Source organism: Rhincodon typus, chromosome 17 (assembly GCF_021869965.1).
Source record: "Rhincodon typus isolate 14 chromosome 17, sRhiTyp1.1, whole genome shotgun sequence".
NCBI lineage: Eukaryota > Metazoa > Chordata > Chondrichthyes > Orectolobiformes > Rhincodontidae > Rhincodon > Rhincodon typus.
This window is the reverse complement of record NC_063348.1, coordinates 470,493-489,522: the sequence shown is the minus strand read 5'-3', so window position 1 is coordinate 489,522 and position 19,030 is coordinate 470,493. Positions and strand designations below refer to the sequence as shown.

The following is a 19,030-nucleotide window of genomic DNA, read 5'->3' as shown; positions in this document are numbered from 1 at the left end:
CCTCAGCTCTGACCCTCCGACAGTGCGGCGCTCCCTCAGCTCTGACCTTCTGAGAGCAGCACTCCATCAATGTTTCATGGGGATGTATAATTTGTGATATTTTGGACTGAAATCTGAATGGTTGAGTTTCTGGCTCAGAGGTTGTAAGTTCAGAGTGAACTGGGAGCTATGTCAGTGTCAGTATCAGTTGAGGTAGCTGTTTTGGAGGTGAATTGAGCTGTTTACTGTGTCACTGGCTGTTGGGAAGGGTATTAGGGGTGATAGAGGGATTAGAGGTGCTGTTTCTGGGAATGGAAGGGAGGATGATTGTCTGGGAGCAGGTTGGGGGGGTGGGGGGTACCGGACGGGTGGTGGGTCGTGGGGGGGTGGGGGGATGGGGGGAGCTGGAAACGGGCGGTGGATGGTGGGTGGATGCAGAAAGCATCCTTGGGCTTTGGATTACATGTGCACTCTGAGTCTGGTTGGATATTTATTTTCATTGATAACCCAATCACGTTTCCCCCTCTTCCCACTCGCCTCCTGTCTCTGTCTCATCTCTGTTGCTCTATCTTGCACTTCTGAATTGTCTCACTTTTGCTCACACTCTTGCCCTCTCATTGTGTGTGTCTCTCTCTCTCTCTCTCATGCTTTCCCTCCCTCGCTTTCCCTCTCTCTCACTCAATCGTTCTGTCTCTCCCTCATTCATTTGCAATCTCTCCCTCCACCCCACTGACTGCTGTGCCTCCCCCTCATACCCAGGAGCACAGTATGGCACTGTAGAGAAAGCCTGGCATGCGTTCATGACAGCAGCAGACAAGCTAAGTGCACTACACCTGGATGTTCAAGCGCAGTTGTCTGGAGTGGACTCGGACAGAGTGAAGCAGTGGCAGAAGGACTCTTTCCACAAACAGCTAATTGGGGGCTTCAAGGAGACAAGAGAGGCCGACGAGGAGTTCCGCAAAGCTCAGAAACCCTGGCTCAAGAAGTTGAAGGAGGTGAGCTCCCTCTTCATTAGCTCCATGTGCTTCACTGATTCTGGGAGGTGAATAATCATATTCCCATTCAATAGCTCCGCAACCCTAACCTGAACCTCTCCTCCCTCACTCCTACTCATTGCCCTCTTACTCGCTCCCACCACCCGCCCCTCCAACACTCCCCCACCTCCACTTGCTTCACTCCCACTCTGCTCCCTCTCCACAGCCCCGTGCTCCCCCAACTCCCCTCTCCCCCCCCCCCCCCAACTTCTCCTACTCCACTCCCTGTACTCCACTCCCGCAACACACGGCACCTCCCCCTCAACTCCTCTCTCACCACCAGCACCTCCCCACCCTACTCACCCCCACTCCCTCCCCAAATTCCCCTCTCACTCCTTCACTCACTCACCCCCACCCCCCCCCCCCCCCCCCAATCCCCCACTGTGGGTGTGTGACTAGGCTGAGAGTGAGGGAGAGGGACTGGGCTGAGGGAAAGCGGCTAGGTTGTGGGTGAGGGGTTGGTGTGGGTTAGGAGTCTATTGCTGTGGTCTTGCTGTCTGCATTGAGTGTGGTGTGTTCTCACTGTTCCAGGTGGAACTGGCCAAGCACAGTTACTACAGTGCACGTAAGGAGGAGAGGACTGCACGCACTCGAGAGGCCAATGGCAGAGCTGACCAATCCTTATCCCGTGATCAACTCCGTAAATTGGAGGAGCGTGCGGAGAGGAGCTCACAGGAAGTGGAGAAAGTGAGGGAGAGAGAGGGGGACAGAGATTCGGGGCAAAGATGGGTGGGAGTAAGGGTCACCAGTGAGTGCTTAGATTGGAGGAATGAGGGAATAGAGCTGAATGGTCAGGGGTGAAAATGAGGGAATGAAAGGTGAGTGGTCAGAGAGTAGGAAGGTATTGAGACATATGGGGTTGTGGCACGTCAGAGGTTTTAGGACGAGAGGTCAGAGACATTGGGGGAGATAGAGGGGAAGCTGAAGGGGTTAAAGGTGGGGGTACAGTGGAGATGCAGTGTTAAATGTGGTCAGAGAAATGAGACGAAGAGAGGGCTGGGTGTTAGAGGTGACTGGGTTGGCGGGGAAGGTGCAAAGGGTTAGAGGTATAGGGTAGAAGTCAGAAGTCGGAGGGAGCTGGGGACAGGGGAATGGTGTTAAAAGGTGAGAAGTTCATCACACACAAATATACAAAATTCATCATTTCCCTGATACTCTCACCCAGGTTATTAGAAAGCATGGAGCAGGTTTCTGAACAAGAATGATTATTTATTACAGTCACTAGACTTTAGCTACAGGTAAACATTGTGAACAGGCATCATATAACACAACAAACTCAAAACTCTAATCCCGTTATCTACTCTCTCTTTTGCAGACAGGCAGACATAGATGGAGGTGGGGAAGAGATACACATGGACAGAGGGGAAACTGGGAAAGTAGTTCTATACTCTTTATTCACAAGATCAGTTGAGTTTTTAATCCGCTGATTAGGTTTTTTTTCCCTCAGTCTTCCTTCTTCAGATGCTTTCACTAATTTGTAAGAGGCATAGGGTGCTTGATTAATTCATCAAAGGCCTCTGACTTATTATTTAAGAGTCACAGCTCACAGCAATCGCTGAAGGAAAGATAAATCAACTTTCTTTGGGTTTAAAGTGGGGTTTCACTGCAGAGAACAGAGAGACAGCTCCTGTGCTGGTGGGGATCGAAACAGCTTTTGTCATCGATAACTGGACACTAGTCCATTGACCAATCTAATTCTTGTTAGCAAACAGAGCTCCATTTGGTCTGCAATCACTTCATTACAGCTTGTCCTCACATCTATTTACAATGCTTGTCAGGTCTGTACCACGTTCCTTGCTTTCAAACCATGCAACCATTTTTTCAAACCACCGGTTTCTCATTTCAGTCCACTATTTTAAAATGCACAGTAAGAGAAAGACACAGTCTTTACAGATCAGAAGAAAGATTGTGGACATTAGAGGTGAATAATTACAGAGGAGGCAGGGGTTAAAAGTGAACTATTGAAGGGAGGCAAGGGCTAAAGGTGAGGGGTTGGAGGGGAGGCTGGGCAGGGGAACAGTGTGTGTGAGCGTTGTGGTAAGCTGTCATGTTTGTGTTTAGGGCCAAGAACATTATGTGAAAGCTCTGGAGGAGCTGAACAAATACAACCCCAAATACATGGAGGACATGGAGCAAGTGTTTGATACCTGCCAGGACTTTGAGAGGAAGCGACTCCAATTCTTCAAGGACATCCTGTTGGACTTCCACAAACACCTCGACCTCTCCAACAATGACAGGTGAGAGGGTTGAACCTCAGAGCTGTGGGCAAGAAGAGGGTTCCTCCAGGTTTTGTGAGCTGCTCATAGACTGCATGTTGTGCTTATGTCATTGGATCACCAGCTAGACAATGCTGATGGTCAACAGATTCCTGATGACAGAGTGCGCCAGGGGAGGGGCCACTGATTGTCTTTGGAGAGGACAACGAGACACTGGGTTGCTGATAGCCTCAGGTTGAATTCAGGTGCTGAGGCCTCTGATGGTACCACGCTCCTCTCCTATCTGTGTTCTCAAACTGCTCGTTGCGACTGTCACTGGGACTATTGGAGCTGACCTGACACATTGCGGCCTAGCTCTAAGGCTTTTCTCATCAAGGTGGGGGGAAGAGACATTTCCATTCTCTCACAGGAACGGTTTTGTTACAGTTTCCACGCCATCTACCGGGACCTGTACCAGAACATCACTGCAGCCAATGAGCAGGAAGACTTACGCTGGTGGCAGAACACACACGGACCTGGAATGACTATGAGCTGGCCACAGTTTGAGGTGAGTTGTCTGCCGCGTCACAATGACCCCTAACCAGTACTGCTCCGGAGAGAACATGGGACAGTGGGATTAGTTTGGGATTGATACAGAGCTATGGGGAGGAAGTGGGCAGTGGGGTTAGTTTGGGGATTTATGTTGGGCCATAGGAGTTAGTGCAGCAGGGGGATTAGTTTAGGGTTGATTTGGGACATTGGGGTTTTGTTCAGGATTGAGGTATGACAGTTAGCATTAGGATTAGTTTGAGCTCAACACAGGGCTATTGAGAAGCAGCACAGTGGGATTATATTGTAAATATGCTATTTGCCAAATGGTAACTGTGTATTCCTTTTACAATCACAACCAAGTAACTGGGAGTATGAATATTTACATTCTTTACTCCAGTTAAAATATTTTGCTTTTCTACTCTGGTACAAATTGAGTAACTTCACATTTCCCCGCAATATACTCCATCTGAGTTGTTGCCCACTCACTCAACCTGCCTATATCTCTTTGCAGCCTCTATGTGTTCTCCTCACAGCTTTCATTCCCACATAGATTTGCATAATCAGCAAAGTTTGACAGAGGCAGAGTAATCTTTTATTACGATCCCAGCTGGTGCACAATTCAAATTCAAGACTGAAATCTGTCTTAATAGATCATATTTTATATATTTTGGTTTTAGCAATCTCTTTCTGAAGAAAAAGGTATGCTGTAGTTTCAATTTTAACAGTACAACAGAAGTTTGTTACGTAAGAGAACTAAAGATAAAATAGAAAAGCTTAAACTATTTACATATAACACACGTTTAAAGATTTTAAAACACACAGTACAAATACAATACCATTACAATACTCAAACAGCAGAGCAAGAATATTCTTCTCTCTTCTACATTGCATTTGACTTAGCTGTGACTTCAATTTCTGGGTGTGAGGATCTGATATCCTCTTCCTCCATTTGTCATTCAAACTTTCTTAGCTTCAAATAAACCCTCCAGAGTTTTAACCAAACACTTCTGATCTGGAACTCTTCAACTAAGTTTCTTGAACTGAGGTAACCTATTTTTAATAATTCTAACAAAAGCAGAAGTTGCTGGAAATGCTCAACAGGTTTGGCAGCATCTGTGAAGAAAAAAATCAGAGTTAATGTTTGGGGTCTGGACCCAAAACGTTAACTCCGATTTTTTCTTCACAGATGCTGCCAGACCTGTTGAGCATTTCCAGCAACTTCTGCTTTTGCTCCTGATTTACAGCATCCACAGTTCTTTCAGTTTTCATTTAATAATTCTAAACTATCTTCTTCCTTTCTCAGGAGCAACTGCTTTACACATCTAATCTCAGCTAAAAAACCTACAGGACAGCCTAAACTGAAGCTAAAAAAACTATTTTCCAAGCTATACAGGTGTTCCACGAAGCTATACAGATGTTCCATGAAGACAATTCTGGAATTCTGTCTCTAAAAGCTTTAATATATTACACTATTTACTTTGTTTCCTAACAAACTCTCCCAATATAAACAAAACCTTGTTAATCTCCAGGAAGTAGTTCCCACATATTGTATTTTAAAAGACATCCCCATGGCTACAGAAATATGTACAAGTTAATCATTAAACCCCTTCAGACATGCAGAAAATTATATGCCACTAGTTTAAGTTCAAAAATTGAATCTGACAAATAAATTATATTTTATTGTAGATAAATCTCACACCTTTCATTGCAGTCTGTAAGCCCTGACTGTAAATAGCTCAGGCCTCAGCACTGCACTCCACCAATCAGAGACTGCCAACTTGGAGATACCTGTTTATCTCTCCTCTCTTCCAGTCTGTTATCCAATCCATTGCTAACACATTATCTCCAACTCCACAAGCCCTTAGCCTGTGTACTAACCTTTTGTTACAATCTTGGACTAGCCCGCCAAATTTAACTTACAGTCTAGTTAAGGACCAGTAATCTTTGTTTTTTAAAATGTGCATAAGGTAAGATCTAGCAGATTTACTAAGGGAGTAAAGCCAGAAGATCCCAAGTTTTTAAAGTAACTATGACAAACTTTACCATACAATGTTAGAGTAGTAATACAATCTGTGATGTGTGTCTAATTTATTTCTGAAATCCAGAATGATCATAGTAAATATGGGTTATGACTGTGATCATACAGCCCACAGTACAAAGCAAAGAGCAGATGGGACCCAGGCTGATCCCACTGATTTCTCAGCAATGCCTCCAAGGCATTCATAAATCTCTCAAAGCATTACAACTTTTCATATTTGTTTATCTGGCTTTGCTATGTCATGGACTACTTCAGTTACTGTGTGTCTTAGTTGATCAGTCTCCTTATCTGACTGTACACTCCCCTAAGTCTAAAATAACTCTCCAATATTTGCTGACTTCACCCCTTCACCAACAGTGAGCTTCACTGAGCCAGTCCTGAGCTGGGTTTTGCCCAAAATTTTACGTGTGCATAGCTGTGGCGAACAAATTATGTTTCTGAGTTCTCCAGCGCCCACTCTCTACAGTGAGGTCTTAATGCACACAGTCTTCTTCAGATCCCATCACAGCTTCCCCAACACAGTCGTCCCCACTTTTTCTGTATCCTGAGGTTACCCCTGAGTCTCCAGTGTCCTACACTGAAAATATTTGTTCATGTTCTCATCTTGCATTCCTTCCATGATAATTTCTCTGTGTCTAATGGTCCAATCTTTAGTTACTGTCCTTTTTATATATTTGCTGAAGCTCTTAGAATCTCTGTTTTTAAATTCCTGGTTACTTGACTCTCAATCTATTTTTTCCCTTTTAACTTTTTGATAACCATTAGCTGCCTTTTGAATTATGGAATCATACTACTGTTGTTTGCAATATTCAGTTTCTACTTCAATCTGGTATTACCTTTAACTGCTTGACTAAGTTGCTGGTGGTGATGATTTCTTGCTCATGAAATAGATTTTTGTTGATCATTTTGTGTTGTTTCTTCCTGTTTCATGTTTGTTTCCCCACTGTTTCTTTACAGCCATCCCTGTCAGACATTTTTCTTCCCCAATCCCCTTATAGCCGATGGAATTGGTTTGAAGTCTCCACATGAGGAGATGTTGGCACAAAGCACACGGCAGCATGGGGGAGTATTGGTGTCACTGAAGACCGCTACCACCCTGGGAGCTGGAACTGATCTTCATCAACACGAGAAGCAATTTCTAGTGTTTCTGTTACTTGTATAGGACGACGCATATTGTTTGTTGGAGACAACATGGCTTGCTCCCTGGACCTCCCTCTCCATTCTGTCAGCTCTTTCTATCCCTCCCCCTGCCAAACTTGACAACGCTCCCTGAATTGTGACCCCTCACAGATGTGTTTCTTTGCCCTCAACAGGAGTGGGCTCCAGATGCAACCCGAGCCATTCATCGTAAGGAGAAGAGTAGTCGGGGGGTAGAGGAAGTGACCCTCACCAGCATCATCCCGTCCACTGATGTCGTATTGCACTCTTCGCCAGGAGACAGGTACAGAGCCCTGAGCATGAAACTCCCTCAATACCAGCTGCCCCCAAACATCCACAAGAACTGTATTCAGTCAGCCCCTATACCTGTCTTGGACCCATCCCCCGTCTCTCTCCCTATCTCTCTTTGCATCTCCCTCTTCCCCACTCTCCCCTCACCCCATCATCTTCTCCTCTGCTCTGGCCACCACTCACCTGCCCTTCACTCCCTTTGAGAGTGAGAGAGGAGGAAAGAGAGAAAGGGAGGACAGCGAGAGAGAGGGGTGAGGTGTAAGAGAGTGAACGTGGAGAGGGGATGGAGAGCAAGAGGAATGGAGGGAAATGGGATGGGGAGACACAGAGTGAGAGAAGGAGCAGAGTGTAGAGTATTAGAGAGAGAAGGATGGATAGGGGTGGACCAAGAGAGAGAGCAAGAGGATAATGGAGAGAGAGAGAGCGTGAGTGGGAGTGCCGAATGGGGGTGTGGGGTGGAGTGTCGGAGAGAGGTGGTGTGGGGAAACAGAGATGGGGAGAGAGAGAGAGGGGGACAGAGATGGATGGGTTAAGAGAGAGAGAGAGAGAGAGAGAGGGGAGAACGGTGAGACAGAGAGGGATGGAGAGACCAAGGGGGTGGGGTCAGAGATGGGATGCGTGGGATGCTGGAGAGAGAGGGAGGGAGATAGAGACCACAGGAGGAATGGACAGAATGAGAAGAACAGTGGGTGAGAGAGGAACAGAGAGAGTGGGTGATGGAGTTGGTGGGGGGGTGGGGGAACAACAAGAGAAGGGAGGAGGGGGACAGAGTGCGAATGAGAGGAGAGGATGGAGGAAGAGAGGGTGGAACGCAGAGTGTGGGACAGGGAGAGTGAAGAATGGAGAGAAAGTTAAAAGATGGTGGATGGAGGAGGGACATGGAGAAAGAGAGGGGTCAAGGAGTAGGGATTAGTGGAGAGAGAGAGGAGGTGGAGAGTGGGAGCAGAGAGAAAGACAGAGGGGCAGGGATAGCGAGATTGTGGGGAGGGACAAAGAGGCAGACGGACGTGAAGAGACAAACCCTTTCTGTCTCTCCCCGTCTCTCTCCCCTGTCCCTTCCCTCTCTCTCTCCTCTGTCTCCTTGCTCATTCTCTTTCTCTCTCTCTCTCTCTACCCCCCAACCCCCGTCTTCTCCTCCCTCTCTCTGTCTCTCTCTCTCTCTCTCTCTCTCTGCCATCTCCTCTCTTGTCTCATCTCATCTTTCAACCTCTCTCCGTCTCCCACTTCTCTCTCTCTCAATCTCTCTCTCTGTCTCTGTCTTCTCGCTCTCTCCTCACTCTCTCTTTCTCCCCCCCCCCCCCTCTTCCCCTTCCCCTCCCTCTCTCTGTCTCTCCCCCCACCCTGTCCCCTCTGTCTCCCTCCCTGTCTCCTCTCTCTCTCTGTCTGTCTCTCTCTCTCTTTTCTCCTGTCTCCTCTTTCTGACTCTCTCCTTTGCTCCCTGTCTGCTTTCTCTATATCTCTCCCCGTCTCCTTTTTCTCCCACCGTCTCTCTCCCCACCTCTACTACATACAATATCCATACACATACGTACTATAAAGTCCCATTGATCTGTGTATTGTCCTACAGTGGAGTTAAAGATTACTCATCCGATTGGTCAGATGATGACAGCCCGAGGAAATATGTGTCGACTCTGTGCTCGGAGGATGAGGAGAAGGTACCTGTGGTCCGGGTTCGAGCACTGTATGATTACACGGGGCAGGAGGCTGATGAGCTAAGCTTCTCGGCAGGTATTCACACACTAACACACATTGGTCTTGTTCCGCAGTGCTGCATGGCAAGCTGTAGATGCTCTGCATGTTCCCGTTGTGTTTGATTATGAGGAGCCAACAGCATATACTGTATCTCTCCCAGTATCATCCGCATCCAAACTATTGAAACATCCAGACAGTAGAGTGTTACAGTGATCCAACTAACAATGTCCAAACAGGGAGACTGGTTGGTCCATGATGTCGGTAGTTTCCATATAGCCAACACTCTGATTCACTGTCCTCTTCAGCTCCTGCAGACAGCCCAAAAATGTTGTACTAGTGCATCAGACATCATGACAACTTGTGTGTCATTACAGAAGGTGTGGGCCCCCTTGCTGTTTCTGGTATATATTAATGATTTAGACTTAGTGTGAGAGGCATGTTTGGGAAATTTGCAGACAATACAAAAATTAGCTGAGTTGCTGGAAGTATGGAGGGTGGCTCTTGGCTAAAGAGTGTTATCTATAGTTTGGTTGAGTGGACAGAAAAGTGGCAAATGGAATTCCATCATAGAAATATAAAGTTATACATTACCAAAGCAAGGGAACATAGCACACCAGGAAGGTATCGAAGTGGATGAAGGCGGGGAGAGAATGTGGAATCCCTCTCCACAGATCGCTGAAGGTGACGGGAAATGTGGAGAAGGTGGTAAAGAAGGTATATGGGATGCAATGCAAAGGCAGGAATGCGTTGCTGGAACGATACAAGGCTGTGCTCAGACCAGAGCTGGAGTTGTGGGTCCAGTCCTGGTCACCACATTCCAAGAAGGAGATAATTAGTCTGAGGACAGTACAGAGGAGATTTACAAGAATGTTGCCAGGGCTTGGAAATTGCAGCTTAGAACAAAGATTGGGGCAGCCAGGGTTGTTTTTGTTCGAATAGAGGAGGCTGAGAGCTGACTTAATCGAGATGTACAAAATAGTGAAGGGTTTGGACAGAGTGGGCTGGGGGACCCTATTTTCCCCAGAGGAGAGGTCAATGACCAGGGGGCACAGGTTTAAAGTGATCTGTTAAAGAAGGGACACAGAAATGCTTTTTTACTCTGAGGACTGTCTGGAATTCACTGCCCAGTTTGATGATTGAGGGGAAGTCTCCAACACTTTTAAAAAGGATCCTGGATCTGCACATAAGGCACAGCAGACTGCAAGGCTGTGGACCAGAGGCTGAGGGAGGACTCAAATGTCTGATTGGATTCTTTCTGTGCTGTAATTTTCCTGTGGTTCCAGGTTAATGTATGAGCCACCCCCATTTCTGCTGTGCTGTGAATGTCAGTGCTCCTGGCTAATCCTGCACGTAGCACTCACTGCATGAATCTGGTTAACAAGTGGATGACTCAGTTTATTCTCATGTCTGCCTCTGCTTGCCTGTAATTGAAAATAATTCTGGCAGGGACTGTGCGGACGTATGACTGTGCAAGTGAGTGTGCCATGATATGACTGTGTCATTGTGAGTGTTTGCCAGGGTGTGCCTGTGCCATGAAGTGACCATTCTGGCATGTTATGACTGTGTTATAGCTGTACTGGAAGATCTTGACTAGGGGAGCAGCAGGTCCTGGAGCACTAGTCTTCAGTACAATTACCGGAATATTATCAGGGCCCATAGCCTTTGCAGTATCCAGTGTCTCCAACCATTTCTTGAAATCACGTGGAGTGAATCGAATTGGCTGAAGACTGGTATCTGTAATGCTGGGGACCACTGGAAGAGGTCGAGATGGATCATTCACTCAGCACTGCTGGCTGAAGATTGCTGCGAATGCTTCAGCCTTATCTTTTGCACTGATGTGCTGGGCTCTTCCATCATTGAGGATGGGGATATTTATGGAGCCTCCTCCTCCAGTGAGTTGTTAATTGTCCACCACCATTCACAACTGGGTGTGGCAGGACTGCAGAGCTTGGATCTGATCTGTTAGTAGTGGGACTGCTTAGTTCTGTCTATCACTTGCTGCTTTTGCTGTTTGCTGTGCAAGTAGTCCTGTTTGGTGGCTTCACCAGGTTGAAACTTCATCTTCAGTTATGCCTGGTGCTGTTCCTGGTTTGCCCTTCTGCACTCTCCACTGGCTTGATGATGATGGTTGAGTGGGGGATATGCCAGGCCATGAGGTTACAGATTGTGCTGAAGTACAATTCTGCTGCTGTTGATGGCCCACAGCACAGACCCACAGAGATGGTATACAGTCAGCAAGGAGCTGCCCTGGGAGACATCAACATTGACTCCAGACCTTATGAAGTCTTGTGGCTTCAGGTCAAATGTGGGCAAGGGGAGTTGCGGCAGGATAGACTGAGTGGGGAAAGGTGTATGTGGGGATGTAGGATCTGAGGAGATGTGATTTGGTGTAAGGGGGAGCACAGAAGGGTTGTGTGTGCTTGTAGGATGTGAGCGCGTGGATGGGGAAGTGTGGAGGGGTGTGTGTGGTTGTGTAGGGTGTGAGGGGGTGGCGGCAGTGGAGAGGAATGGTCATGGGTTGTGAGGGGTTGGGGAAGTGAGGAGCAGTGTGTGGTCGTGGAGTGTGTGAGATGGGGTGTGAGAGGTTGGGGGACATGGTGAAGAATGTGTGTGTATGGTTGTGGAATGTGAGGGGATATGGGCGGGTGAGGGGTTGCAGGGGAGATGAGGTGTGTGAAGGGGAGAGGGGTGCAGACAGGGGACTGTTCTGTCTAGTCTCTCTCTCAGTCATCCGTGCTGAGCATCAATCTGTGAGGAACAATTTTCCTTTCAGTTTGTCATCTGCAGCTTCTTTGAATCTGTGCCCCATGTTCAGTTGCCACAGCTTCATTTTTGTAATGTTTCTGATTTACCTTGCCCTTTTCTGTTGTTGAAATTTTCAGTTTAGCTGTTGGTCATTCAGGCAACAGGGATTGGTGCTGCCCCCTGAGCTACTTGCAGTCTATATTAATGAATGCACTAAGGATATTGTATTATCTTCCAGTATGTTGATGATGCAAAGTTTTATGGGAATGTAACAGGAATATGTCCCATCACCACCATTCACAATCACTGCTGACCATCTCCTCAGTGGCACTTTTCCACTCTCTCCCCAGATTCTTTGATGTCATTAGTAACGAGCAATTTATCAATCTGTGTCTTGAACTTACTGAATGACTGAGCTTCCACTGTCCTCTGGGGTAGGGAGAGTTCCAAAGATTCAGCCCTCCTCTATTTGAAGAAATTTCTCCCCATCTCAGACTTAAATATCTTATACCTTATTCTGACAATGTGTCCCCAGTTCTCGAATCACCAGCCATTGAAAGTATCCTCTCTGCATCCACCCTGTCATGTCCTGTAATAATTTTGCTCACAGCAATGAGATCACCTGTCATTCTGTGAAACGCTAAGGAATACAGACCCAGCTTCCTCAAACTGCCTGTACGGCAGCTATATTCCCTCCTTATGTAAAAGGACCAAAACCGAACGCACAATACAAGACAAGGTCTCACTAAGGGAACTTCAACTGCAGCCAGGCAGCTTTACTTCTGAGTTCAGATCCCCTTGTGATGAAGGCCAACATGTAGAAACATAGAAGATAGAAGCAGGACTAGGCCATTCAACCCTTTGTGCCTGCTTTCCCATTCATTATGATCATGGCTGATCATCAAGCTCAATGACCTAATCCCACCCTACCACCACATCATTGATCCCTTTAGCGACAAGAGCTACATCTACCTCCTTCTAGAAAACAAAGTGTTTGGCCTCAACCATTTTCTGTGAAAATGAATTCCATAGGCTCACCACCCTCTGGGTGAAGAATTGTCTCCTCATCTTAGCCCTACAAGGTTAACACCTTATCTTCAAACTATGACCCCTGATGTAGTGGGATTTGAAGCCATGTCCCCAGAATAATGGTCATAGAGTCATACAGTATAGGAACAGGCCCTTCAGCCCACAACGTCTACGCCAACCAACAAACACCAAAATAGGCAAACCCATTTACCTGCACTTGTTTCATAGCCTGTGCCCTGGCATTTTGAGTATTCATCCAAATGCTTCTTAAATGTTGCAAGAGTCCCTGCCTCTACCATGCTTGCCTTTATTGGTCAGTGCATTGAGTATAGGAGTTGGGAGGACATGTTGCGGCTGTACAGGACATAGGTTAGGCCACTTCTGGAATACTGTGTGCATTTCTGGTCTCCCTGCTATAGGAAGGATGTTGTGAAACTTGAAAGGGTTCAGAAAAGATTTACAAGGATATTGCCAGGGTTGGAGGGTTTGAGCTATAAGTAAAGGCTGAATAGGCTGGGGCTATTTTCCCTGGAGCATCGGAGACTGAAGGGTGACCTTATAGAGGTTTATAAAATCATGAGGGGCATGGATAGGGTGAATAGCCAAGATCTTTTCCCTGGGGTGGGGAAGTCCAGAACTAGAGGGCATAGGTTTAAGGAGAGAGGGGAAAGATTTAAAAGGGACCTAAGGGGCAACGTTTTCACACAGACGGTGGTACATGAATGGAATGAGCTGCCAGAGGGAGTGGTGGAGGCTGGTACAATTACAATATTTAAAAGGCATCTGGATGGGTATATGAATAGGAAGATTTTGGAGGGATATAGGCCAAATGCTGGCAAATGGGATTAGAGTAATATAGGATATCTGGTTGGCATGGATGAGTTGGACCGAAGGGTCTGTTTCCATTGCTGTACATCCGCTCAAGAACTGCATTCCAGATTTCTACCACACTCTGGGTGAATTTTTTTTTCTCCAATTTCCTTTAAACCATTTACTCCTCACCTTACACTTATTTCTTCTGATCTTAGACACATCAGTCATGGAGAAAAGATTCACACAATCTACCCTGTCTACGCCTCTTGTAATTTTAGTATACCTCAATCAGATCCCCCTTAGTAACCTGTGCTCCAGGGAAAACAAACCCAACCTATCAAGTCTCTCCCCATAACTGAGGCTTTCCATCTCAGGCAACATCCTGGTGAATCTCCTCTGTAGTCTCTCCAGTGCAGTCACATCCTTCTAATAGTGTAGTGACCAGAACTGCGCACGATATTCCCTCAGTGGCCTAACCAATATTTTATTAAGTTCCAAAAAGACTTCCTTGCTCCCATATTCTACACCCTGAATAATGAAGGCAACCATCCCGTATGCCTTCTGCAACACCTTGCCTACCTGGGCTGCCACCTTCAGAGTTTATGGACTTGTACATCAGTACTCCCTAGGAGCCTACCATCCAATCTGTATATCCTTCCCTTATTAGACCTCCCAAAGTGCATCACCTCACATTTATCAGGATTTAATTCCATCTGCCATTTGCACTACCCATTTGCCAGCTGATCAGTAGCAGACTGTAGCCTGAGACCATCCTCCTCACTATCAACAACACCACCAATTTTCATGTCATCCACAAACTTACTAATTGTACCTTCCACACTCACATCCAAGTCATTAACGCACATAACAAACAGCAAGGGTCCCAGCACCAATCCCTGCAATACACTGCTGGTCACAGGCTTCCAATCTCAATCAACCCTCCAACATTGGCTTCCAAATAGGAGGCAATGGCCAATGTTAGATCAAGTTTACCTTGGATACAATGGGCTGTTACCTTTTGGACCAGTCTTCCATGTGGGGGACCTTGTCAAAGACCTTACTGAAGTCCATGTAAACCAGATCAACTGCGCAACCCCCATCAGTATATTTAGTCACCTTTTCGAAAACCTCAAATAAATTAGTCAGACAGAACCTCCCTACAACCAATCGTGCTGACTATCCCTGCCTTTCCAAATGTTGATTAATCCTGCCCCTCAGAATTTTTACCAATAATTTCCCTACTACTGACATCAGACTAACTGGTCTTTAATTACCTGGCCTATCCCTGCTGTCCTTCTCAGCATCATCGCTGATTTTTATGTTCTTGAGGGTATTGAGGAATTCTTGGGTTGAGTGGATGGAATGGGGTGATCCGTCAACTAGGTGTTTCAATCTGTGTTGTAAGTCCATGGCCAGTTTGTGTGAAGGTGTGCCCGGTAGGGAAACAATGGGTCTGAGGGGGATGTCTGGTTTATGTACTTTAGGAAGTCCATAGAAGCGGGGAGGTGTTTGTGCCTTCTAGTTTCGTTCTCGTGTAGTCCTGCATCCTTTAGTCTCTTCAGTGTCTGGGTGATTCAATTACCTAGCTGCAGTGTTAGGTCTGTCGCCACCTGTTGGTAAGTGTTTGTACCTGCAAGCAGTGCCTGTGCTTTCTCAATGTAGTCCGATTTGTTCATGTTGACGGTCATGCGCCCTTTGTCCGCTGGTAGGATTATAACGTTCTTGTCTTTCTTGAGTTTGTCTAGTGCTTTTCTCTCTGATGTGTTCAGGGTGTTCCATTCGTTCTTTCAGCTTAGTGTGGGTATTATAGGTTGTCAGATGGCTTGTGTTTCTTCCATGATTCTGTTGTCTTTTAATGGAGTTTCCAACAGGTGGCGATAGACACAACACCGGCAATGACAAGATTATGATATCCTTTGATGTTACAGCATTATTCATGTCAATTGAATCCTACTACCCAAAGAAATGCAGGCCACATTACTAGAAGAAGCAGGAACGCAGACCAGCAGCTCCATCAGTAATGATAACAACTCAAACCACTAGACCTGTGCCTCACCACCCACTTTGTCTTTAATGGTCAAGTATACAAACAGATCAATGGTACACCCATGGGGTCACCCATCTCAGGACTCATCACAGATGCAAAGACTAGAACACACTACCCTCCCCCTCCTTCAATCTAAACTGTGGATCCGGTACATGGACGACACATTTGTCATCATTAAATGCACCAAACTAGAAGAGACCCACCACCTCATCAACAATGTATTCTTGAGGATTAAATTCAAGAGAGAAGAAGAAAACAATCAGCTTCCATTTCTGGACATCAGAGTTGAATGTATGACCAATGGGGAGTTCCAAACCTCAGTATACAGGAAAGCAACCCACACTGACCAAATCCTCAACCTCCACAGCAGCACCCCGATGTCCACAAACAAAGCTGTGTTAGGACACTATTTAAATGGGCCACCACTCACTGCAACACGCCAGAACTATGCAGGAAAGAGGAAAAGCACCTAGACAAAATCTTTGCTATGAACGGATATCCCGGCAACTTCATCCGCAGGTGCCTAGTAAATAGACGACACCAAGACAACACAGTACGCCCTAACACGCTGGCCACACTGCCCCACATTAAGAACATATCAGAACTGACAACAAGACTCCTAAGACCACTAGGAATCATGGTAGCACACAAGCCCACAGCCACTCTATGACAAACGGTCACAAAGATTAAAGACCCTATTCCCACAACATGCAGAACCAACGTAGTTTACAAAATACTAAGGCATGACTGCCACAAACATTACATCGGACAGACAGGAAGGAAACTAGCCGTCAGAATACACGAACATCAGCTTGCAGCAAAACAACACGCTGAACTCTCCTTAATATCTGTACATTCAGACAATGAAGGCCATCGGTTTAACTGGACATCACAACCATAGTAGCCCAAGCCAAACATAGCACGGGAATTCCTAAAGGCATGGTTCTCAACCCATAATGCAATCAACAAACATATAGAAGTGGACCCCATATACAAACCCAAACAGATCAAAACTGGAAATGACACTACTGACCATAACGGACCGGACAGTGTAAATTCCAAGTGGAGCAGAACAACATCGCTTCATCGGAGGCCTCACTGATGATGTTACCTACGAAACGTCAGAATGAAAGCAAGCTAGCTCAGTGAGCAAGTCAACAATTTCCCAACATATTTTCTCCTCAATTTCCTGCTCACTATTGGAGGGTGCTATGGTACAGTCCCATCAAAGTGATTAACCCCTTCTTATTTCTCAGTTCCAACATGTAGCCTCACTGGACAATCTCAGGAATATCTTTTCTCGGTACTGCCGTAATGTTTTCCCTAATCTAAGACACCGCAAACCGTCCTCCCTTGCCACCCTTCTATCTTCGTATAGCATCTATACCCTGGAACACTGAGCTGCCTGTCCTGTCCTCCCTCAGCCATGATTCTGTAACAGCTACGATATCTCACTCACATGTTACCATCCCTCTCTGATTCATCTGCCTTGCCTGTCAAGTCTTTTGCATGGAAATAAATGTAGTTTAATTCATCAGTATTCCCTCGTTTCCTGCCATGCTCTTGTCCTCCTGGCCTATTTAACTCGATCTCCTTAACTGCTGCACTAGTCTCAACATTTTTTTTAATCTCACTACTGTTTAGGTCCCACCCAATTTTGTATCCAACTTGCCAACAAACCATGGATCCCGTCTTCTGGACCAGCCTACTATGAGGGGTCTTGTCAAATGCTTTAGTAAAGTCCATGTAGACAACAACATACAGCCCTACTGTCATCAATCATCTTTATCTCTTCCTTAAAAAACTCAATCCAATTTGTGAGGCAATAATTCTCCTGCACAAAGTCATACTGACTATTCCCAATAATTCCATTCTTTTCCAAATGCAAGTAAATCCTGTCCCTAAGTGTCTTCTCAATAATTACCCTATAGCTGAAGTAAGGCTCGCCAGCCTATAATTTCCCAGATATTGGATTATCCTTTTTGCCCTTCTTGAACAAAGGGGCAACATTAGCTATTTTCCCATCTTCTGGAACCTCGCCTGTGGCTGAACAGGATACTTTCAAGGCCTCAGCAATCCCCTCCTTTGCCATCCTCCATATTCTGAGATAGATCCCAACAGAGCATGGGGACTCACCTACCTTAATATTTTTCAATACAGCCAATATCACCACCTTTTAATATTGATATGCCCCAGAATATCAACAAACCCCTTTCTAAACTTAACATCATTCATGTCTTTCTCCTTGTGTGAATACCGATGCTAAGTACTTATTAAGGAACTCACCCATTTCCTCTGGATCCACGCATCAATTCCCTCCTTTATCCTTGAGTGGACCTACCTTTCCCTAGTTACCCTTTTGCTGGTAATATACATAAGGATTCTCCTTAAACTTACTTGCCAAGGACATTTTGGTAAGACATCTTGTTAAGTAAAGGGATGAAAGATTATCAGGAAAAGGTAGCAATGTGGAGTAAACAGGTCAGCCATGATCTTATTGAATGGGGGAGTGAGCTCGAAGGGCTGAGTGATCACATCCTAATTTGTTTTCTCATCAGCAAAGGTTGGTTTCAATCTCTATTCTTGTCAACTTTCCCAACAGGTGAAGAGTTCATGAAGATCGGTGAAGAGGATGAACAGGGCTGGTGTAAGGGTCAACTGGATAATGGACAACTAGGACTCTATCCTGCCAATTATGCAGTCCTCGTGAGCTCCTGACAAACTCTTCACAAGACCGCCAGCACTGTGCAGCCCTGAATCCTTGCTCTGTTGCCGCCTGCTGCTGCTTTCTCTGTTTAATGTATTTTTTTCCCCTGCCACAGCCTATTTTCGCCTCTGAATGAAGGATTAGACAGATATGCTACAATAAGAAACTGGGTTTACTAATCATGGGGCAAGCTCACCCGACTTGTACTGTCCTTGGCTCTGTCTTGGTCTTGGCTGACCAGTTGCCCAAATTAGAGAATAGAAGCTTCTGGAATGAACTGAGCAGTATTTATCCTCATTGGGTAGCTCATATTGCACGCTCTCCGACTTGTGACTGTGTTTGAGTTTCTGAATAGGTGAAGGAAGCTGAAATGGATCTGTTGTCGAGCATCTCAATATCTGAAGGAGTTGCAGGGCCTGGGATCTCCGTTGACAAGACCGTGTTTCATCAGTTGCTGGGGAACCGAACAAAGCCACTGTACAGGAGATGTTTGGAGATGGATATAATGAATATTTTTGCCAAATGGAAAGCAGGAGACTTTTCAAGCCTGATGTAGGAAGTGGTTGCGTTTTAATTAATCTCCTATGTATCTGGCAGGAGGTGGTGTGAAATAAACAGGTATTACAGATCGCACATTGACTTGGTTTAATTCATTCTGAAGCCCAGAGTGACTGGCTGTCTCAGGTTTTTACTTTCACAGGAGTTTAACAGAGAGCATGGGTCCAATGGCATGATCAACAACTGAATCTA

General features: G+C 45.9%; 1 protein-coding gene across 2 annotated transcripts in view; it reads left to right on the top strand.

The window, feature by feature from the left end:
* Positions 1-18,913, top strand: part of pacsin3 (protein kinase C and casein kinase substrate in neurons 3) — a 20,351-nt gene extending 1,438 nt beyond the window's left edge. Inside the window, exons 3-9 of one of the 2 annotated variants that reach the window (XM_048607244.1) lie at positions 739-974; positions 1,545-1,700; positions 3,075-3,250; positions 3,656-3,776; positions 7,112-7,239; positions 8,815-8,902; positions 18,176-18,913. In XM_048607244.1, coding sequence (XP_048463201.1) covers positions 739-974; positions 1,545-1,700; positions 3,075-3,250; positions 3,656-3,776; positions 7,112-7,239; positions 8,815-8,902; positions 18,176-18,190 — 920 coding nt within the window. In that variant the 3' untranslated portion in view covers positions 18,191-18,913. Of the gene's footprint in view, positions 1-738; positions 975-1,544; positions 1,701-3,074; positions 3,251-3,655; positions 3,777-7,111; positions 7,240-8,814; positions 8,976-18,175 lie in introns of both variants that reach the window. The other variant, XM_020518382.2, reaches the window with a different exon arrangement.
* Positions 18,914-19,030: the final 117 nt, after the last annotated feature.